Source organism: Phyllopteryx taeniolatus, chromosome 15, assembly GCF_024500385.1.
Source record: "Phyllopteryx taeniolatus isolate TA_2022b chromosome 15, UOR_Ptae_1.2, whole genome shotgun sequence".
NCBI lineage: Eukaryota > Metazoa > Chordata > Actinopteri > Syngnathiformes > Syngnathidae > Phyllopteryx > Phyllopteryx taeniolatus.
Window position 1 is genome coordinate 21,607,239 of NC_084516.1, and position 20,435 is coordinate 21,627,673.

The 20,435-nt window shown below is 48.3% G+C and overlaps 1 protein-coding gene across 1 annotated transcript; it reads right to left on the reverse strand.

Moving 5' to 3' along the window:
- Positions 1-7,602: 7,602 nt before the first annotated feature.
- Positions 7,603-10,123, reverse strand: ier5l (immediate early response 5-like). Its single transcript, XM_061747373.1, has one exon. The coding sequence runs from the start codon at positions 10,034-10,036 to the stop codon at positions 9,299-9,301; it is 738 nt and encodes a 245-aa protein (XP_061603357.1). The 5' UTR covers positions 10,037-10,123; the 3' UTR covers positions 7,603-9,298.
- Positions 10,124-20,435: the final 10,312 nt, after the last annotated feature.

Consider the following 20,435-nt stretch of genomic DNA (forward strand, 5'->3'; position numbering starts at 1 on the left):
GATGTTACGAAAGTGTGTTTGGATTTCAGCAATAATGGAGTCGCCATTTACAAGTGGGAAAAGTATGATAGTTACCACGAACGTGGCGCTTGTACGTGTGAGCTGAGTAAGACCGAATTGCTTTGCCTCATTTGAAAGAATGCGAGGAATGGGGCTGGCTGGCTGCATGTGCTCGTGCTAACATGTCAGGTCTTGAAACGGTGACTTCAGTGCAGGAAGCTTCTGAGACAGAATAGCAAAGCCAACTCAAGATGTCGCTCACAATTGCACTTCTTTGTCGATCATGGGTGTTTCACACACATTCTTCTCCAAAAAAGTTTAGATCTCCCCAAAAATGATTAACTGTCCCTTATGTTGTTGTTTTTTAACAACCTAGAAGTGTAAAACCATGCTAACTAACCGTACTAACCGCCCCCCCCACCCCCCCTTGCTGAAAGGCCCCATATTTGGGCTATTGAGACCTCCATAGAATGACCCTCTGACATGAACTTCATATAAAGGTGTCAGTTTCATTTCAAAAAACACCTTGCTTTTGTCCAGAAAAGGCCCCCCCTGACAACTTCTTCTGTTTGACCCAGTTTCGGACCGCCACCTTTCCTCTGATTGGTTGCCTCCATGTAGAAGGCCCACTTGTGAGGGCCCGCGTGTTTGTTATATGTCGACAGCGCCGGCTCGGGGGCGGAGAGGTCGGCCGAGATCGTCGCTCGTGACGTAGATAAATTCGAATGACCGGATTTCGCAAAATATATATGAATAAAATATATGGAATATATGTGGCACGTTTCTTAACTTCAACCGCTCGGTACCAACACCAGTCCTCCTTTTTGCAGCATTTCATGATAGGTCACTGTTTCTGTGAGGCTGAGGAATGTTTCACACAGCCGTATCACTGGCCTACGTTTGAATCGGAATGAAAGAAGTCACTTATTGTGTCGCGTACATGTGATGATATTAAAGCCGAGGTTGACATTATTTCTCCTTTTTAGGACAAAGAGAGCTGTTCACATGTTATTATTGGAAATATTCACAAAATTCAATTTGACATGTTGTGCATTGCTTTAAATGCAAAAGTCGCCCCAAATGAGTCCAAGGTCCATTTTTGTACCGTACTCTATAGGGGTCTGGTTTAGTCTGGATCAAATGCAAACTGTTCATGTGTACCTTGGGGGGGGGGGGGGGGGGGTGCTGCTGTATCAAAATGAGTTGGCGTCCCCCAGAAATTAGGCTTGCATTATTTGCAGGTTTATTTTACAATTCATTGCTCTTTCGCTGTGGCTCAACATTGCGCGACCTTTTTATCATATTTGACAACAAAATGTGTTGTTTTTCTTTCAGAGACGTGGGAATGAAATTGTGTTGAAATGTACAAAAAAGTCCTCCTTCGGTCGGCGGGCATATACCGTGCTGTAGACTACAGAATTGTCTTTTTTTTTTTTTTTTAAAAAGAATTTTTAAGCAAGCATGTTACACAGTAAGCAATGTAGATGTTGTTATTGTTGTTGTTTTTTTTCAGCTGTATCCCAAAATTGCACGTATGTATTTAGTGTGTTTATGATCAAAATGCGCAGCTCTCAGACACGCACGCAGGTACCGGTGATGTGGCACAATTTTGTTCGCTTGTTGCACCTTAACAGGATTGGCCGGAGACGTTTCTGGTGACCGCTTTGCACGTGTCAGTGTCAGGAAAACATTTCAACAGCATTTGGACAAAACGAGATTATTTTGACATCGTGCACTTGTCAAATGTATTGTGAAATATTATATGCAAATAAGGGCAAGCGTATTCAATGAAATTATGCAAATGACCCTGGCCTAGTTTTTGAGCTGGTGTCCGGGGCGTGTCCGACTGTTCGCAAATATTCAACAACATGCGGCTTTCTGTGGCGCTGCACTTTGCATTTTTGAGCATGAATGGATAACTCCGCCTTGAAGATGCACTCAAGTCAAAGTACTTTTCCTTCATTTGTCCTCATTAGAGAGAAAACTGTTTTATGAGAGTTTCCAAGGGAACCACGACGGTGCCATTATCACTTAACATCCACGTTTAGATGTGCTTGGAACGTACAACTATACGTTTGCTTTCTTTTATTATTATCCCGCGAGACCTCATTGAGGCGGCTTAAGGTTGATTTTGTGTGAGAGGCGGGGTCCACCCTGGGCTGGTTGCCAGCCAGCCAATCACAGCTCACATTCGCACTCACACCTACGAACAACTTGGGGTGTTCACGTAACCTAAACAGGCGGCACGCCGGACGACCGGTTAGCACTTCTGCCTCACAGTTCTGAGGACCGGGGTTCAAACCCCGGCCCCGCCTGTGTGGCGTTTGCATGTTCTCCCCCGTGTCCGCGTGGCTTTTCTCCGGGCGCTCCGCTTTCCTCCGGATGAAGCGGTCGAGAAAAACGGATTCCGTTTGTACTGCGTGTTTGTGTTCCAGGCATGACTACTCCACGGACGTCCACGGAATGTTCTTGTAAAGTACTTTCGCTTCGGTGTTGTTAGTCGATCCTGGATTGCATTTTTATGAAATCATTCAGCATGCAGACGTGCATGAAAGCAGCGGTGTCCCAACTTACAGCCCGGGGGCCATTTTCAGCTCACCGTGTCATATGCTTGATTGGTTTCGGTCTGTTATAATAATGCCAACACCTTAACCTGACAGTATTCCATTGATTAAACGCGGGCGCCGTCTCTCTGCGCACGCTGCGGTCTCGTCGCCGACTGCGACGAACGTGTGCTCTAATTCACGAAGACAACGGAGCCACTTGGGTGGCACTGCGACCGGCGGGGGAGTACATTTGTGCTACAGCAACAAAAAAGAAATCAATATTCTTTATCACATAGGTGGGAGAATGCAGCGCAGCGTGCAAGCGGTCAGCGTGTCGGCCTCGCACTTCTGAGCTTCGAGATTCCAGTCTTGACTTTGGCCTTCCTTGTGCCTGTGTGGGTTTTTTCTCTGGGTACTCGCGCTCCACAGCAAAGTCAGTAACGAGATGTTGAATGCGACTTGTTGTTGTCAGCCTCTCTCCAATGCAAATTGCTGCCACCTCCGGGACCGGAAACGAACCCAATTCAGGCAAGTTGGACTCCGGACCGCTTGTGCATTCGGTCTTTTCTTTTCTCCTCTCCCGTGGAGCATATTCGTCTTGCCGCCAATTTTGGGAGCAATTCGATTTTCACGAGGCAGGTTCTGATGTCGATCACATCTCTCAGACGATGACCTGCGCCATCTCCGCTGTGGCAGTCTGACTCCGCCCCCGCCCAGTGCACCTATTCCCTTCACCCACCCCTTCGCTCCTCAGCCAACCCGCCCACACGCACGCACACACACACACACCCTCCTTCTGCTGTCACATGTGGTCTGTGCAACCCCCAACGCATCTACCCACTTTCCTAACAAAGCATCCCCCTCCTCTCCTCGTCCTGCTATGCCCCACCCCCATTCCACCCCTCCTGACTCTGCCTGTTCTCTTGCCTTCCCCTCCTCCCAGGACCCCCTGCTCCGCACACAACACACACTCAAAACAACGCTAGTCACCCCCCAGTCACGTCCGATACGTCACCGTGCCACCTGGTATTGTCCTTTTGTCATCAGAGAGAAAATTAAATAAGTTAAATTAAGTCAAGTAAATGAAGTATAAATCGTTTTTGTGTGATGAATATATATGATATATAAATATATACACACAAGCCCAATTGCAATGAAGTTGGGACGTTGTGTTAAACCTAAATAAAAACAGAATACAATGATTTGCAACTCATGTTCGACCTACATTTCATTGAATACACTACAAAGACAAGATATTTTCATGTTCAAACTTTCTTGTTTTTAGCAAATAATCATGAACTTGGAATTTCACGGCTGCAACACGTTCCCAAAAAGCTGGGACAGGCTCATGTTTGCCGCTGTGTTACGTCGCCTTTACTTTGAGCAACATTCAATAAACGTTTGGGAACTGAGGACGCTAATTGTTGAAGCTTTGTAGGTGGAATTCTTTCCCATCTTTCTCCGTTGTCTTATTTTACGCTTCATAATGCGCCGCACATTTTCAATGGGAGACAGGCCAGTCTTGTACCCGCACTCTTTTACTACGAAGCCACGCTGTTGTAACACGTGCAGAATGTGGTTTGGCATTGTCTTGCTGAAATAAGCAGGGGCGTCCATGAAAAAGACGTTGCTTGGATGGCAGCATCTGTTTCTCCAAAACCTGTATGTACCTGTCAGCATTAATGGTGCCTTGACAGATGTGTAAGTTACCCATGCCATTGGAACTAACACAGCCCCATACCATCGCAGATGCTGGCTTTTGAACGTTGCGTCCATAACAGTCCGGATGGTTCTTTTCCTCTTTGGCCCGGAGGACACGACGTCCACAATTTCCAAAAACAATTTGAAATGTGGACTCGTTGGACCACAGAACACTTTTCCACTTTGCACCAGGCCATCTTAGATGAGCTCGGGCCCAGAGAAGCCGGCTGCGTTTCTGGGTATTGTTGATAAATGGCTTTTGCTTTGCATAGTAGAGTTTTAAATTGCACTTCCAGATGTAGCACCGAACTGTATTTACTGACATTGGTATTCTGAAGTGTTCCTGAGCCCATGTGGTGACATCCTTTACACATTGATGTCGGTTTTTGATGCAGTGCCACCTGATGGATCGAAGGTCACGGGCATTCAATGTTGATTTTTGGCCTTGCCGCTTACATGCAGTGATTTCTCCAGATTCTCTGAACCTTTTGATGATATTATGGACCGTAGATGATGAAATGCCTAAATTCCTTGCAATTGTACGTTGAGGAACATTGTCCTTAAACTGTTGGACTATTTTCTCACGCAGAGGTGAACCTCGCCCAATGTTTGCTTGTGAATGACTGAGCAATTCAGGGAAGCTCCTTTTCTAGCCAATCGCGGCACTCACCTGTTCCCAATTGGCCTGTTCACCTGTGGGATGTTCCAAACACGTGTTTGATGAGCATTCCTCAACTTTCTCACTCTTTTTTTGCCACCTGTCCCAGCTTTTTTGGAACATGTTGCAGCCATAATATTCTAACTTAATGAGCATTTTGCTAAAAACAATCCAGTTGATCAGTTTGAACATTCAATATCTTGTCTTTGTCGTGTACTCAATGAAATGTAGGTTGAACATGGTTTGCAAATCATTGTATTCTGTTTAACACAATGTTCCAACTTCATTGGAATTGGGGTTGTGAATATATATATACGGCGGCACGGTGGCCGACTGGTTACAGCGTCTGCCTCACAGTTCTGAGGACCGGGTTTCAAATCCGGCCTTGCCTGTGTGGAGTTTGCGTGTTCTCCCCGTGCCTGCGTGGCTTTTCTCCGGGCACTCCGGTTTCCTCCCACATCCCAAAAACATGCATTCATTGGAGACTCTAAATTGCCCGTAGGTGTGAATGTGAGTGCGAATGGTTGTTTGTTTCTACGTGCCCTGCGATTGGCTGGCGACCACTTCAGGGTGTACCCCGCCTCTTGCCCGAAGATAGCTGGGATAGGCTCCAGCACGCACACACACACATATATATATATATATGTATATATAAAATGTTTCTGAATGTTCTGGGACTTATTGTGCACTTTGCTGTTTATATGTAAAGAAGTATCTCTTATATTTTGCAGCATATGCATCGACACATCCGTATTCTTCACTCTTAAAATATCAATTCTTTGTTCTCTGATGTGCACATTTTCAAATATTATATATTGAAATAATGTGCAAGTCACCATTAGGAGGCAAAGAAAAATAGTTTCAGTGGTGCCAGGCCCGCAAAAAAAAGGGGAGATGAATGCTGTCAGGGTGGCTGTCACTCTTCTCCGAACCAGATGGAGGCGCTACTGCATGTGCTCACTTTTATCTGTGAATGAATCAATTGCCACAATTATGGGGTCATCATGGGAATTGTGGGGGCTCTTGCTTATTCTTCTTCTTCTTCCTGTTGTTGTTGTTGTTGTTTGGTTTTGCTGCAAAACCGCTGCACAACTTGGCGGAGCGAAGTGCAACAGCGGGAGACGGTTGAACGCAGCGTCCCCATTCGAGAAGCGGAACAACCGGCAAAGAGGAGGAAGGAGGAGGGGAGGGCCCGTCGGAGGGGAGGGCCCGTCGGAGGCGCCTCTTCTCCGCATACGGAGCCCTCGTGATCGGCAGTCATTGATTTTCAAGAACACCACCAAGTGGCACACTACAGAGATAACAGGACTCGATGATTTTCCGAGCGGGAAATTTCCTCCACATGTGCTGCTGTTGTGTCTGGGCAGACGGCTTATGGCAAAAAAGTCTTTCAGGATAGCACGCATGAGAAATCAACTGTGCTCCGCACGAAGAGAGTCCATTGATTTGCTTCCGCATTTCAAGAAATCACAATTTTATTTCGCTCTTAATGATCTTTTTTTTTCCAAAGGGAAAACCATTCCCAGGCTGTTTCTATCGCCTCATCTGAGTGTTGACCCCCCCCCCCCCCCCCCCCCCCCTCGGCTTTTCTGATGGTCATCATGTGACCCAAGTGTGGGTCACATGATGAAAATCGCAAATCAAGAAAACAGCATACTGTTCATAATCCATTGCGGAAAAGGACTTTTTTTTTTTTTTTTTGAAAGGTCGAGAAAGACTCATGCAGCATCGTGGCGTACAGTATGACTGCATCACATTACATTGTTTGGGGTCATTTGGGTCGACATCACTATAAATGACCTTTTGTGTATCAGAATGGTAAAGAGACCGGTTGGATCGTCTGCCTCACAGCTCTGGGGAGCGGGGTTCAAATCCGTTTGCATGTTCTCCCCGTGCCTGCGTGGCTTTTCTCCCACATCCCCAAAAACATGCCCGTGAGTGCCAATTTGTTTCTACGTGCCCTGGGATCGGCTGGATTGGGGTTGAGGGTGCAACCCGCCTCTCGCCCGGAGATGGCTCCAGCACGCCCGCCACCCGCGTGACGGGAAGCGGCTCAGAAAATGGACGGATGGATCGGAATCATGAAAATATTGACGAAGAATCAAACTCTTAACATCTTAATCTAAGTGGCCAAACATTTGCACACATACTGGTACAATGCGAACGCTCTTAAAGTGTGTTTTCTTCTTTTTATACCATTTTTTTTGTTTTTTTCCATTGGACACATGTACAAACTCCGGCCCGGGGGCCAAATTTGGTCCACGTTGTAATTATATTTGGCCCGCAAGACCCTATGAAATGTGTGTTGGAGCTGGCCCGCCACTATATAGCCCACGCGCCGCTAATATTACAATATTTGCTCGTGTGTCGGCTCCGTGTAGAACGCGCACGTGCGTTACGTCGACAGCGCCGGCACGGAGCGGAGAGGTAGGCGGAGATCTGCGCTACAATGGTTTTCGTCTTCATGGCGGAATAGGCCCCACAAATCAAATCAAATCCATACGGAAAATGATTTGTTGACCACAGCTTGTTACAAGCATGTATCATTCGATGTTATGAATTGAAAAAAGAACACGTGATCTCTGACCCTTTCAACAAAGCCGTCGTGGAAGAGTCACAAACCTTGAAGGAAGCACGTTCAAATACGCTAGCGAGGCGCCTGCATGTAACAAACAGCATTTACAGTCACACGTGAGATTCAAATTGTCCTTTCTTTTTATTAAGATGATATCTTTTTTTTTTTTTTTTTTTTTTACAAATACTTTCTGCAACAGTTTTACCCGGCAATATACAATTTTTAAGCACAAAAATACAAGAATAGCAACAAAATATGTCGAGAATGGCAGAATACTCTCTTTATTTTGGTACACGTAGTGCTCGTAAAGCTAATGCATGAATTTTCAGGTTATGGCGAAATAATGACTCGGCCTTTTTAAAACAAAAGGACTAACATTATTGTTGTACAGAAACCAAAGTAAACGGACTGATTTTGGGCTCATGTGTGACCTCGAATGTTGAAAATAACACGCTTAATAAAGATATACTGTATGTCAAAGTCCCAGTGTAACTGTTCCCTATCGGGATCGGATTGCGGCGGCGAACGGAAAAAGCGAAAGACAAAAACAGCGGACATTCAGTCGCTTTCATCCAACTTGCAATTTCCGACCGACGACAGCTTAGCTAGCAATCGCGCGCATTTTGCGTTTAAGGCAACAGACGTCGATCCACCGTCAGGCTCGTCCACGTGCGCGCGCGTCTCTCCCGCCGTGAAGACGCGAGCGCCTGGGCGTGACGTTTGTCAGCGTTCAAATATCTGTCGTTCCTGCAAAACTGACGTCCTTCGCCCTCTGACCCCGTCGGGGGGGGGGAAGGCGCTCCGTGAGCGGGCAAACGGGAAGGGGGTATCGTTCCTCATCCCTTCCATCGCTCGCGTTCAATACACCGAGGTTGCAAATATCCGGAGCGCGCGGTCAGCGATGGTGGTCGTGGGGCACGTGCGCGCGTGGGACCCCGAGCGGTGCTCGAGCACCCGCCTTTTTGCCCTGGATGAAAAAAGTGCCTTTTTTTGGCCGCAGCCCATTTTGTTTCTTTATTCGGCGATGTTGGAAAAAACAAACAAAACAAAACCAAAAAAGACCCTTTTTGTGTCATCAATTCCACCCAAAGTGTTTCGATAATCTGCCGGGCATTTATTGTTTTCAAATGATTTGTGTGTATCGTATTGGGCAGGGGTGCGTGCGCTGTCGCTCCCTTTCACCTCCTTTGTTCATACGGTTTGCATGAGTGCCCGTGTCGATGGTGTCAACCGAAATAAATACATAACACATCAAACATATACACTTGAAGAGGGGGGGGGGGGGGGGGGGAAGAAAAGCACTGAATTTGCTTTTGCACATGATTCAAAGGTGGTAAACCGCCCTCATCTTTTCCCGTGGAAATAATCCAATAAGGCGTTTGAATCACGCGCAAGCGACGCATACGTACGAATCACGTCAACTCTCAGGAGTCCTTCCCACGACTGTTTTGTTCAGTAATTGTTTGAATCATATGGGCTGGAGCACCCGCCCCCCGAAACGTGTGCGCACGTGCCTCGCGCTCGCCCACCTCACACCTGTTGCTTGCGGTGGCGAAGCAGTTTTCCAGCAAGCCGGCGCGGTCCCCGTGAAGCTCCAGAGAACATTCCTGCTTTGCCGCCGGGTGACCTGTTGGACGCTCCCAAATGTTCCAACGTCTCCATCTGCGGAACATCTGCAGAAGCGCCCGCCCGCGTGTGTGTTTGTTGCCGAGTAAATACACGAGGAGAGCTTCTTTCTGCGCGTGCGAAACGCGTCACAGTGTGGATCTCCCACCATAACACCCCCCCCCCCCCCCCCCCCCCCCAACCCCCCCGGCTTCAAAACGCCACAATGGCCCGGGTCCAGGCGCCCAGGCTGGCCAGCGCCTGCTTGCTGCAGATCTGCTCCAAGTCCGCCTGCCTGCTCAGCAGCCCCGTGAAGCCCGAGCCGAAGATGGAGATCAGGTTGGAGATGTCGGAGGTGTCCGCGCAGTCCGGGTGCGCGTACGCGTACTCCTCGCGTTTGGCGCGTTTGCGCTCCGACGCGTCCTCGACGTCGCACGAGCAGCGGCCGAAGTCCCCCTTGCGCTTCTTGCCCCGGCCGGCTCGGAGCGCGTCGCAGCGGCGGCAGTCCTGGTGGAGGTAGCCGTTCTCCACCGTGGTCACGACGTGCGTGTCCAAGTCCAGCACGGTGGTCTTGCTGCAGTACGCGCTGCCGTCGGCCGTCAGCTGCTCCCAGTGCGCCACGTCGGAGACCTCCGCGCAGTAGCAGCGCTCCGGTTCTTTGCGGGCGTCGGCGTCCCCGGGAGCGGCGCTGGCCGTCTCGCGGGCGCCCTGCGGGTCCAGCTCCCGGATCCGCTCGCAGACCGCCATCGCCTCCTCGTACTGCTGCGTCCGGTAAATCTCCGCGTACTTCTCCTTGACGTACAGCTGCCGGGCGTTCCTCAGCACGTAGGACACCAGCAGGTTTTTGTGCAGCTTGATGCCGCCTCTCTGAGTCCTCGAGTTGTGGATCTTCATCAGGGAAATGGAGATGACGCTCTGCGCGTCCACGGCGCATTCCATGGTGTCGATCATGACCGGGAGTGTTCGGCGAACGATGTCAAGTCAGCTCTGCCAAGGAACATCGGAAGCGCGGAGGCGAGGATGGAGGGCGGGGGAGGGGGTGGGGGGGTGGGGGGGCTGCGCGCGGACGACCTCCTCCTCCGAGCGCAAACTAGCAATCATTTGCAGATGCTGGGGAACCGCCAGCTATATATAGAGACGTAGCCCGGCTCCCGGCCCGCCTCCCGCGTGGCCGGCCAATCGGGGGCCCGGAAGGCGCTGAGTGACGTCGCTCCACGCCGGAACCGTGTGGCGCTCGACCAATCAGCTTCCGGCGGTTCCTCCGCGCCGTTCAAATTCCAGCCAGGCTGCGGAACAGGAATGTCCTCATTTCGACTGAAACTTCCGAGAAGCCGTCGGAGATGCGCGAAACCGGCTGTTCCGGGCGGACGCGTTCCTCGTATCCTTGTAGGTCGCAGCAAACTACAAATCCCCTATTTGGGATATTTACACCCAGTGGAGTGACTCTCTCACGTGGACTTAGTATACAAGTGTCAATTTGATTCCCCCCCCAAAAAAAAACCCCACACCTGGCTTTTGTCATACGAGAGTCCAGAAAAGGCCCCGCTGACACTGACTTTAAAAAAATAAAAATAAAGATGATTCGGATTCCGATACTTCTGTTTGACCCGGTTTTGTTCCTATTTGGCCTCTGTGTTGTGTCGACAGCGCCGGCCCGGAGCGGAGAGGTAGGCGGAGATCTGCGCCAGTGACGTAGATAAGTTCGGCAAATTTGAATGAGCTGATTTCAGGCCCCGTGGCAGGAAAACATCCGGAACCCGGGAAGCCTTTGGAGATTTGAGTTCGTATTTCAGGTTTACTGCCGCGACACAGCGCCAAAAGGACAACGTTGCGACACCTTGCATGGCCTCAGGTGTAGCCGCACTAATATTAGCGGACGCTCTAAAATGCTTCATGTCAGGAAAATGGGAATCATCTTCAGCGACATCTCTGTTTGTGCTCACTTCGACTTCTGAAAATATCACAACGATCGCCTCGATATTTTGGGGTTTCGCGTTCTCCTCTCCGTAGTCGGTGACGGCGTAAAAGGCTTAACGTAAGCGTAGACAAGCTTAACGTACGTCGCTTAATGTCTGAAAACTGAAACTCGCGCGTGCAGCGTGTTCTGTAAGTCGGCCGATTATGATTTCTGTCATCTCCTGCCGGTCAAGGGTCGAGCCACGGGCGCAGCGGCGTTTACAGAGGCAACTTTCTTGCGTACGCCTCTATCTGGATTGGCTTTTATCCGGCCTCGTATTCTTCTGAAATACAACACATTGGCAAAAGAATGCAAGTATAGGACAGCCCGACTCGAATGGCTTTCCACCCTTGCAAGTTGTTAAGTCAATGACGTTTCGCATCAGTACGCTGAGAGCCGATGGAAAGAGGACAGCAACACACGGCAGTCGCCAAAAACGACATCTTGGTGAAGTGAGTGGAAAGAGAAGAGAAGCCCGAGCGAGTGAGCGGCTGAATCCCAGTCTCCAGATCCATCCCAGGGCCAAATGAGTGCAATAACCCGCCTTGAACCTGCAGAGGCCAGTACAGCTCCAGTTTTCTGCAGAGTGGTTGAGTATTTTGTGACCATTCCGAAATTCTCCCCTTGAGGAGAAAGTGACTTCATGGCCTGCAGAGCCCGCCCAAACATTTATTTTCACACAGGATGAAGGGAGGGGAGGGGAGGGGAGGGCGGTGTGGCAGCTCTGCCATCAGCGCTGACTGACCGCGGATGATGAACGTTGCAGTCCCATGCAGAGTGAAAAGAGGAGCGCATCTCAAACCGAGCCGAGCCGAGCGGGTTTTCTTCGAGATCCCGAAACGGAGGCTCGCGGAGAATCCGACCCTATTGTGGAATCGCTGTTCAGTTAGCGCACAGCATAGAGGATATCAGCAGCAGCAAAGACAAACCCGCGTCACGGATTCCAGCTCGAATATGTCGCATTTGACCTTCAAATCAAAGAACGAAGCTTCCCAAAAACAGCCGGGTTTCGCTAACAAGGAAAGGAATGGAGGAGCATCTCTGCCGTTGCCACGGCAACTCGGCATCGCCTAGGTTCGGCGTCTGCACCCTGTCTAACTCGTGTTCTCTTCCCCGTTAATGTTTAGAACTTCTAAGTGAACTTTGCAAACCGGACAATGTTTCCAATCTTTCCAATGTCACGATGTTGCCATAGGTCAAAGAAAACTGCTGGCGTTCGCGTGTCCTGCGGTTGCCGGCGTGGGCTTTCTCCCTTGCTGAAATTGTACCGAAGGTGCGAACGGCTAGCTGTCTCACTGCCCTGATTGTCCAGGTCGTGCCCCGCCCCTCGCTTGAAATCAAAACGTGGGACCCCGAACGGGAAAATACATTTGCATGGTTCATATTCTCACATCTTTGCGTTAGCACGAGCATCGGTGTGTCTAGCGAGCGGCATTTAACGACCGAGACTCACTCCCTTTGTGTTGAAAGTAATTATCAGTGTCGCGCCGCACTCACTTACGCGTGGAATTATCTCATTGCGTAAAGCCGCAGCTAACGTGCGAACGCGTAAGCCAGTGGAAAGGGCCCCCAAAAATGCAGAGGCGTCCTCGTAGCGACACCCCCCGACGTGGAGGTGGACTGCAGTACATTTGCAAAACTGCGCTCAGTCCCAGACAACAGCCCAGCCTCCGCTTCCCAAACGGAAAGCGTGTCGCTAGGATCGAATCGGTGTTGCCGCCACTGACGGTGAAATGGCATTGCGCTCGGCCTGCCGTTTAGGTGTCTCGGGAGTCCCGCAGGCACGATGGGAATCCGTTTTTAGCTCCGCTGCTGTGCATCATCGGGACCGGGGATCGCCGACTTAACTGGCGCTGGCAACAACAGCGGAGCAGAACGAGGCTGCCGCAAGTTGTATGTCATTCAAATACGCCATGATTCCATTGGCTGACCACTGAGCAAGGATGTGCCCCGCCCATAGCCCGAAGTCAGCCCATAGCCCTAATGAGGATAAGCGTTGTAGAAAATGGATGGATGCAAAACAACAACAACAACAACAACAACAAAAAGCAGAGCAAAAAGCTGTGAGTTGCCGGGATCTGGTTCGATGCGCACCCTGCAACCGAGATGCGCAAGAACCACCAGGGACGCAAAACGCTTTGGGAATCTGCGTCCACATCTACGTGTGTGTGCGAGGCTTAAATGAAGCGCTCTCACACATCGGCAGTTTGCGCGTCAAAATTCGCATTTTGCGTATCAAAGAACACACGACGTTAACGTAGCGCCCATCGGTGAGTTTAACGTTAGTCGACTTTACTAACGTCCGCGAACATAACATTAGTGCTGCGGGCTGCCTCTTTGAATTACGAGTACCATAAAGATGCGCAAAGGCTGTTAATGCTTTAAAAAAAGAAATGATGCCTTAGCTTTTATGCTCAATGTGAATGACGAAATACAAAATTGGAGTTATATAAAAAAAGGAAACCAATTAGTTGTACGTTATTGAGTGAAAGGTCTTATTTTCTCTTTTGCTCTTTAACCAAGCAAAAATATAGTTCATCCAAATATAATAATAATCGATTGTTTGATAGAATTTTCAGGAGGATACTCGGAGTGCTAAAATATTCATTATTCATGCAGCCCTAACACAACACCGCCCCCATTATATGGTCATTATTTTTAGTCTTTCATAAAATCCTTACTTCGGCTCGCTGCGCGACTAAGCTGCAAAATAAAATAAAAAATGCTCTGCAAAATGAGAAAGTTGCTCCTCAAATGAAGAAATGATGAGCCAAAAAAGAGAGGTCATGATTCAAAACATACGGGCCGCTTCTATTTGAAGCGCCACAACATACAAGTATTTCCGGCTTTGTGGTCGTGATGAACTGCACCGACCAATCACACGCGAGTTCCACCACCCTTTCAGCCAATCAAATCTGCATCGCAGGCGGTAATTACTGAACTCACTGACTGCGCACAGATCAGACAGCAACGCAGTGAGAGCGAGCGCATGTACGTTGAGTTCAAGATATAATATGTGAAACGCCATTATGAACCAAAACAAAGGTTTTGAACAAACATATGTAAAATTGTTTGAGACTTGGCGGCACAGTGGTTAGAGCGTCTGCCTCACAGTTCTGAGGACCGGGGTTCAATCCCCGGCCCCGCCTGTGTGGAGTTTGCATGTTCTCCCCGTGCCTGCGTGCCCCGTGCCTTTCTCCGGGCACTCCGGTTTCCTCCCGCATCCCAAAAACATGCATGCTAGGTTGATTGACAACTCTAAATTGCCCGTAGGTGTGAATCAGAATCATGTTTATTTGCCAAGTATGTCCAAAAAACACACAAGGAATTTGTCTCCGGTCGTTGGAGCCGCTCGAGTACGACAACAGACACTCAATTGACAGAGACCACTTTGGAGACACAAAGACATTGACAAAAAAAACAGTCACTGAGCAATAAAGGGTTGCTAGTTATCTGGTAATGCCGGTACATTATTATTATTTTTTTTTTTGACAATTGTGCAAAAAGATGCAGAGTCCTCGAGCACTTCGAGCAGTTCGAAAGACTAATATTGCAATAGTCCGGTGCAATGAGCATTGAGCAAAGGGCGCCGAGACGTCAAGCGAGTCGTGCGATAATCTGGGACAATGTCGATTGTGCAAATGTTGCAGATGCTACTCCGGCATGAGTGGCCAGTATTGGTCAACAACAGATATGCAAATAGCGCAGCGTGGCGAGACGACTGCAGCGAGTGCACGAGTAATGTATCATTGGCCCCACAGAAATGTGAGTGCAAATGGTTGTCTGGTTCTATGTGCCCTGCGATCGGCTGGCAACCAGTTCAGGGTGTAGCCCGCCTCCCGCCCGATGATAGATCCTGCTCTCATTGTGAAATGCGGCACTACTTTTCTTGACTAAATGTTGATGTGCTTAAAAATGTTTCAAATGACACGATGTGCGTTGAAAATAACCACATAGCTTAGCCTTTCAATTCCGCTATCTTGCTATCAAGCTTTAAGCAACACGCTGAGCACAAAAGGTGCAGCAACACATGTACACAGACAATAGAACAGGACTCACAGTTATATAGTCTTTATCCTCTGTGAAGAACAATTATTATTAGTGCTGTACTGATGAGCACAATGTCTCAGTCTGTCTGTCTGAGACAGACTCCTCCAGGAGGCCAAGGCAGGTACAACAAGGAGCATTACAGGTACCATTCAGTTGATAGTGTGACAAAAAACCCTTTTCAATTCTTTTGAATTCTATTTCATTATGTGATTACTTTTTAAGTGCAATATGAAGGAGTGCTATTTTTCTAATTAAAATACACATTACAACATTTTGGTTGTTTTTGGGGAAAGACTCGAACTGTGAGGCGGATGTGCTAACCAGTCGTCCACTGTGTCGCCTATAATCGTAAGAGATTCATATACCTTAAGGATATACAAAGTACAAAGACACCAGTCATCAAGACAGAAAATGTTAGCGAGTTTGGCTACCAACTACGTCGTCCACACGTAGTCATGCTCGTTAGTGCAGCACACACAAAAGGTCCGCTAATCTGTTTTCAGGGTTTGGTCCCGCGACGTTTCGCATACAGTATATCGCCAAAGGCAACGATTACCGAGCCACCATCCATCCATCCATCCATCCATCCATCCATTTTTTTTGTACCACCCAACCCTCTAAGTGTCGCAGGCGGCCTAACCCAGCTGATACCGGTCAAAAGGCAGACGACACCCTAGACCGGTCACCAGCCAAGCGCAGCGCACACGAGAGACAGACAACCATTCACAATGTCAATGAGTGGAAACCGAAGCCGGTCCGTTCGGTAGCGATGTCAAAATATTGACAGAAAAGCCTTCGTGATAAGTAAAGTCTGTTTTCCCACACTTTTACAAACATGTTCTCGCATGACAATGTTTTGTTTCCTGCATCCGCGGTCTCGCCGCTATTTCCAGTCTTCTCGCGTTGTATCTGCACTTCGGTGCTCACTGCTCTCCTCCCCCCTCACCCATCTCTACCATTTATGTTCTCCCCCATCGTTTCAGCCTCACTGCTCGATTGTTCACCACTCCCCCGCTCTTATTTTCAGCCCTGCCTCTTCCGAAGCATATTTATTTCTCGTGCGTCTCAGCACTGGCGGACGTTTGCAGGTGTCAGCAAAGTACAGGTTAATTTATTCTTTCGTGGCCATCTTCTCCTTCATGTTACCATTCTTGGTTTGCTCATCCTTTCTTTAGGCCTTATTAATTTCAGTATTTCAAGTATTCCACGAATCTAAGCCTAATTACGGCACTTGAATCCTCCTTCCACCTGCCTCACTTCTACGTGCACTGTGGTTTGTACGCAGAACAGTCGTACGCTCTGGTGTTTACTTGGCAACACCGAAAGGCAGCGCCTATCAACAACCAAATAAAAAAAGTGCCCATTTAGACATTTCAAAAGTAGCGAATTATTGACATGTTGGAACCATTTGACAGAAGGTTCGTCAGGTCACCACGTCTCACAGTTACATGAGGAAAAAGACAAGTGAAAGAGAGTGAGAAATGTTGCATGCATGCATGCAGGGATGTCAGACTGTATCGTCGTGCGATACATGCACGACGCCCCACCACACACGATCACGGTACGGGGATCACGGTACTGGTCGCCACCTGATATTCATAGTCATAGGGCGGGTGTTCACATTTCTCTTGGGGCCTGCACCACCCCCCTTTCGCCTGTCAGGCCTTCCTCTCCCCTCTTGCGACGGGCGCGTACCAAGGGCTCGCTTTTGCTGGGCTGTGACCTTTTTCGGGTGACAGCTGGCTCCTGCGTTGGGCCCTGTTGGTGGTTGGGACCCACGTGGTGGTTCGGACTACACTATCTCTGCTAAGGCTAAGATAGGAGTAGCTGCGGACCCAGAGCTCTGACATATGTATAGACTCCTCTGGCAGGTAAACAAAATTAATCGGTTGGCTTTTAACACGTCGTTATAATCGAAGTTCTTTCACGAAAGGGAACACGCTTGGAACCTCGAGAGTGAATAGGTGATTTTAAAACACAGGTCCCTTTAAATGGTGACATCCCAACGTGATCCTGGTAGGACATCAGATAAAAGAACAGAGGAGTGGACAGGGATTCCGTTGGACTGCAATCTCCCCGGTGCACCGACAGAAAGAGGTAAATTGCGAAATTTGGGAGATTTGTGGTACAGTTGTTTCATTGTCAATAGTTACTAAGACGTTGTGTTGTCATTGTTGTGTGAATCGGAAGTCAGGGTAACAGAGGACCTGACTGGCCAGGGTAACGGATGACCTGGTAAAAGTAGGGTAACGAGGTACCTACTAGTCCCGTCGTAGACTGACTTGAAATCGGACGCGGTTTCATACTGTGACTTTTCGGTAGACGTTGGGGATTTTGGAACCTCCAAAAACTGATTTAGAATAAGACGAGTGTGCCACCAAAACCCTGGTGTGTGAACTGGACAGTCGAGTGTAGAGGTAAGGAATGTGGTATGTATCGGAGTGATTACCAGAGGTCGCTGGAGGATTTGTGGATTGAAATAGGTCAGTTGTTGGCTGGCATTGAAAGAAAAAAAAGCAGAAAAAGAAACAAGCAGAATTTATCAGACGAGGTAAAGAAAGAAGAAGACGAAGAATCACTTGTATTGTCATGAACATGCATGTGTGCACACAAAATTTGTTCTCTGCATTTAACCCATCACAGTGAACACATACACATGTTAGTGGAACACACTGGAGCAGGGGGCAGCTGAAGCACCTGGGGGGAATTTCGGGGTATCCGTGTCTTGCTCAAGGACACCACAGCTGTGAGTCCGGGGGATGGTCCAGTCAGTGTCTTGAACCTTGGTCCCCCACGGTGGCAGGCGACGATCTTAACCACTGGGCCACGGCTGCCCAAGGACATGCAGGAACATGTAAATAGACACACTGCTCCATCTTGTGATCGGATCGGCGGTTATCGTTTTTTTTAAACTTGCTGATCGGTGATCGGCCCCAAAAATCCCGATTGTGTAAAGTCTACTGAAACGAAAGTAGAGACAGTCGCATTTCAACTTAACATTGAGCTCAAACGTCATCAAAGGTCAAACTAGCAACTTTACATGACAATGAATCGGGACAGATTTCCCATCAACATTGTCTCACAGTATCACAAACAGTAACCTGGTGTCAGGTGAAGGAATCAACATTTTACAGAGCATTTAGTGTCATCCATTCATCTTTTTCTTAGTTTTACCAGGGTCATGTGAAGTTATTTTTCGTGCCAAAATGCGTTTCGTTCCAGTGCGTCCCCCTCAAAATAAAGGATTGCAATACTGAACAGATCATTTTTCACGTCTTTCTTTCCAAGAGTCACGTCACCAAGCTGTTTTGGGTCACCCCTTGTTAATGAAACATAACCCTCAACCCTCATATGTGCTCAAACCTGTTTTTCAACGAACTTTTCCGTGGAGACTAAAATCCGTGGATGGATTTTCACCTCCCTTCTCAAAAAGATACAAAAATAAATCAGGTGGCACAAACAACAGTCAGGACCCGTCCCCCCACCCGAAGGCGGAGGGAGGTTACCCTCTCGTCCACCGGGGTGAACCCCAACGTACAGGCGCCGAGCCGGGGGGCAATAAGTATACCCACACCTGCTCGGCGCCTCTCACCGTGGGCAACTCTAGAGTGGAAGAGAGTCCAACCCCTCTCGAGAGGACTGGTACCAGAGCTCAAGCCGTGCGTGGAGGCGAGCACGACCATATCTAGTCGGAACTTCTCGACCGCACACAGCAGCTCAGGCTCCTTCCCTGCCAGAGACGTGACATTCCACATCCCTAGAGCCAGTTTCTTTAACCGGGGGATTGGATCGCCAAGGTCCCCGTTTTCGGGCACCTCCCAGCTCACACTGCACCCGACCCCTATGGCCCCTCCCACAGGTGGTGAGCCCACGTGAAGGGGGGACCCGAGTTACCCTTTCGGGCTGTGCCCGGCCGTAGTTACAAACTCAAAATCAGTCGATGATCGCAATTTCAGCAAATGCTGGCAATCGTTTTGACTATTTTTGATGTTGTAGGCAAAGTATTCTGATGTCAATGACTGACTCAAGCTGCAGCCGCTGCCGACATCCCCATTAGCTTGTGCCGTAACAGTTTGCAAATCTTCCTGGGGTCCACATATAATCAACAGTACAAATAATAGATGAGTAGAGCACAAAGTGCATCAATACAGTAGTTACACATGATTCATTGATACAGTAGTTACTCAAAATGCATGACACAAACAAGTAAACAACACAAAAGACACCAATTAATAATTTGATAAGAAGAAATCAAATACTCTTAAAACAAAACAAATATTTTAATCCTCAAGCAACACCTCTCAGATGAAACAAGTATGAAGTGGATATAGTAAAACCAAATAGTAGCAGGTATGTCAAACTCGTAGCCCGGGGGCCACATCCAGCCTGTCATTCAATTTATGTGGCCAGCGAAAGCAAATAATTTGCACCAACTTCCATGATTCTTGCTAAAATCTGCACCAAAATGTCACCTCGTAATATATGATAAATAACGTTGAACAGTTGCAGCATGGCAGCAGTGTTAACTGAGGAATACAAAACACAAGTCTCTGGAGTCTGGAACCTGCTATCTTTGGCAAGCTGTTCACCTTTGGCGACAGATTTGGAACTAGGAAGCACACTAATCCCGAGCAGATCATTAAAGCGACTCGCCTATGATGAGTTGTGTAAATGGACTGCACTTATATAGTGCTTGATCTACACCACCACAGTGCCAAAACGGCTTTACAAAGCCTCACAACCAATGGGCAGCAGCTGCCACACAAGGTGCTGCGAGGCCCACTGGGAGCAATTAGGGGTTCAGTGTCTTGCCCAAGGACACTTGCCCATTTGAACCGGCGACCCTTCGGTCACTGGACGTCCCGCTCTACCAACTGCGCTGCTGTACATCAACAATGCCGCGATGACCGAACACACCGGCGTGGTAAAAAACTGAAACTCAACCATTTTCAAACTTTTTTTATTGATTTACGATAACTTTGGAATGTACTGGGTGTTTCCGGCCATGAAAAAAAATGACAAAACTATAATTTTGTACTGTACACTAATATGACCATCATGTCATCAACCTGTAGTTATGATCGTTAGTGCAGCAAACATAGTTAATCTGCTAACCTGGTCTCTGAGTTTGGTCACATGAGGTTCCAGACATAGCAGATAATCTGTTCCAGAGAACAACCTTGCACCAGTATTGTAATACAAGTGGGAAAAGAATGTACCGTAATAGTTCAAATAAGCATTCAAATCAAAAATAATCCAAAATAATAGTAATGTGTGCCGGCAGCACGGTGGACGACAGATTAGCACATCTGCCTCACAGTTCTGAGGACCGGGGTTCATGTT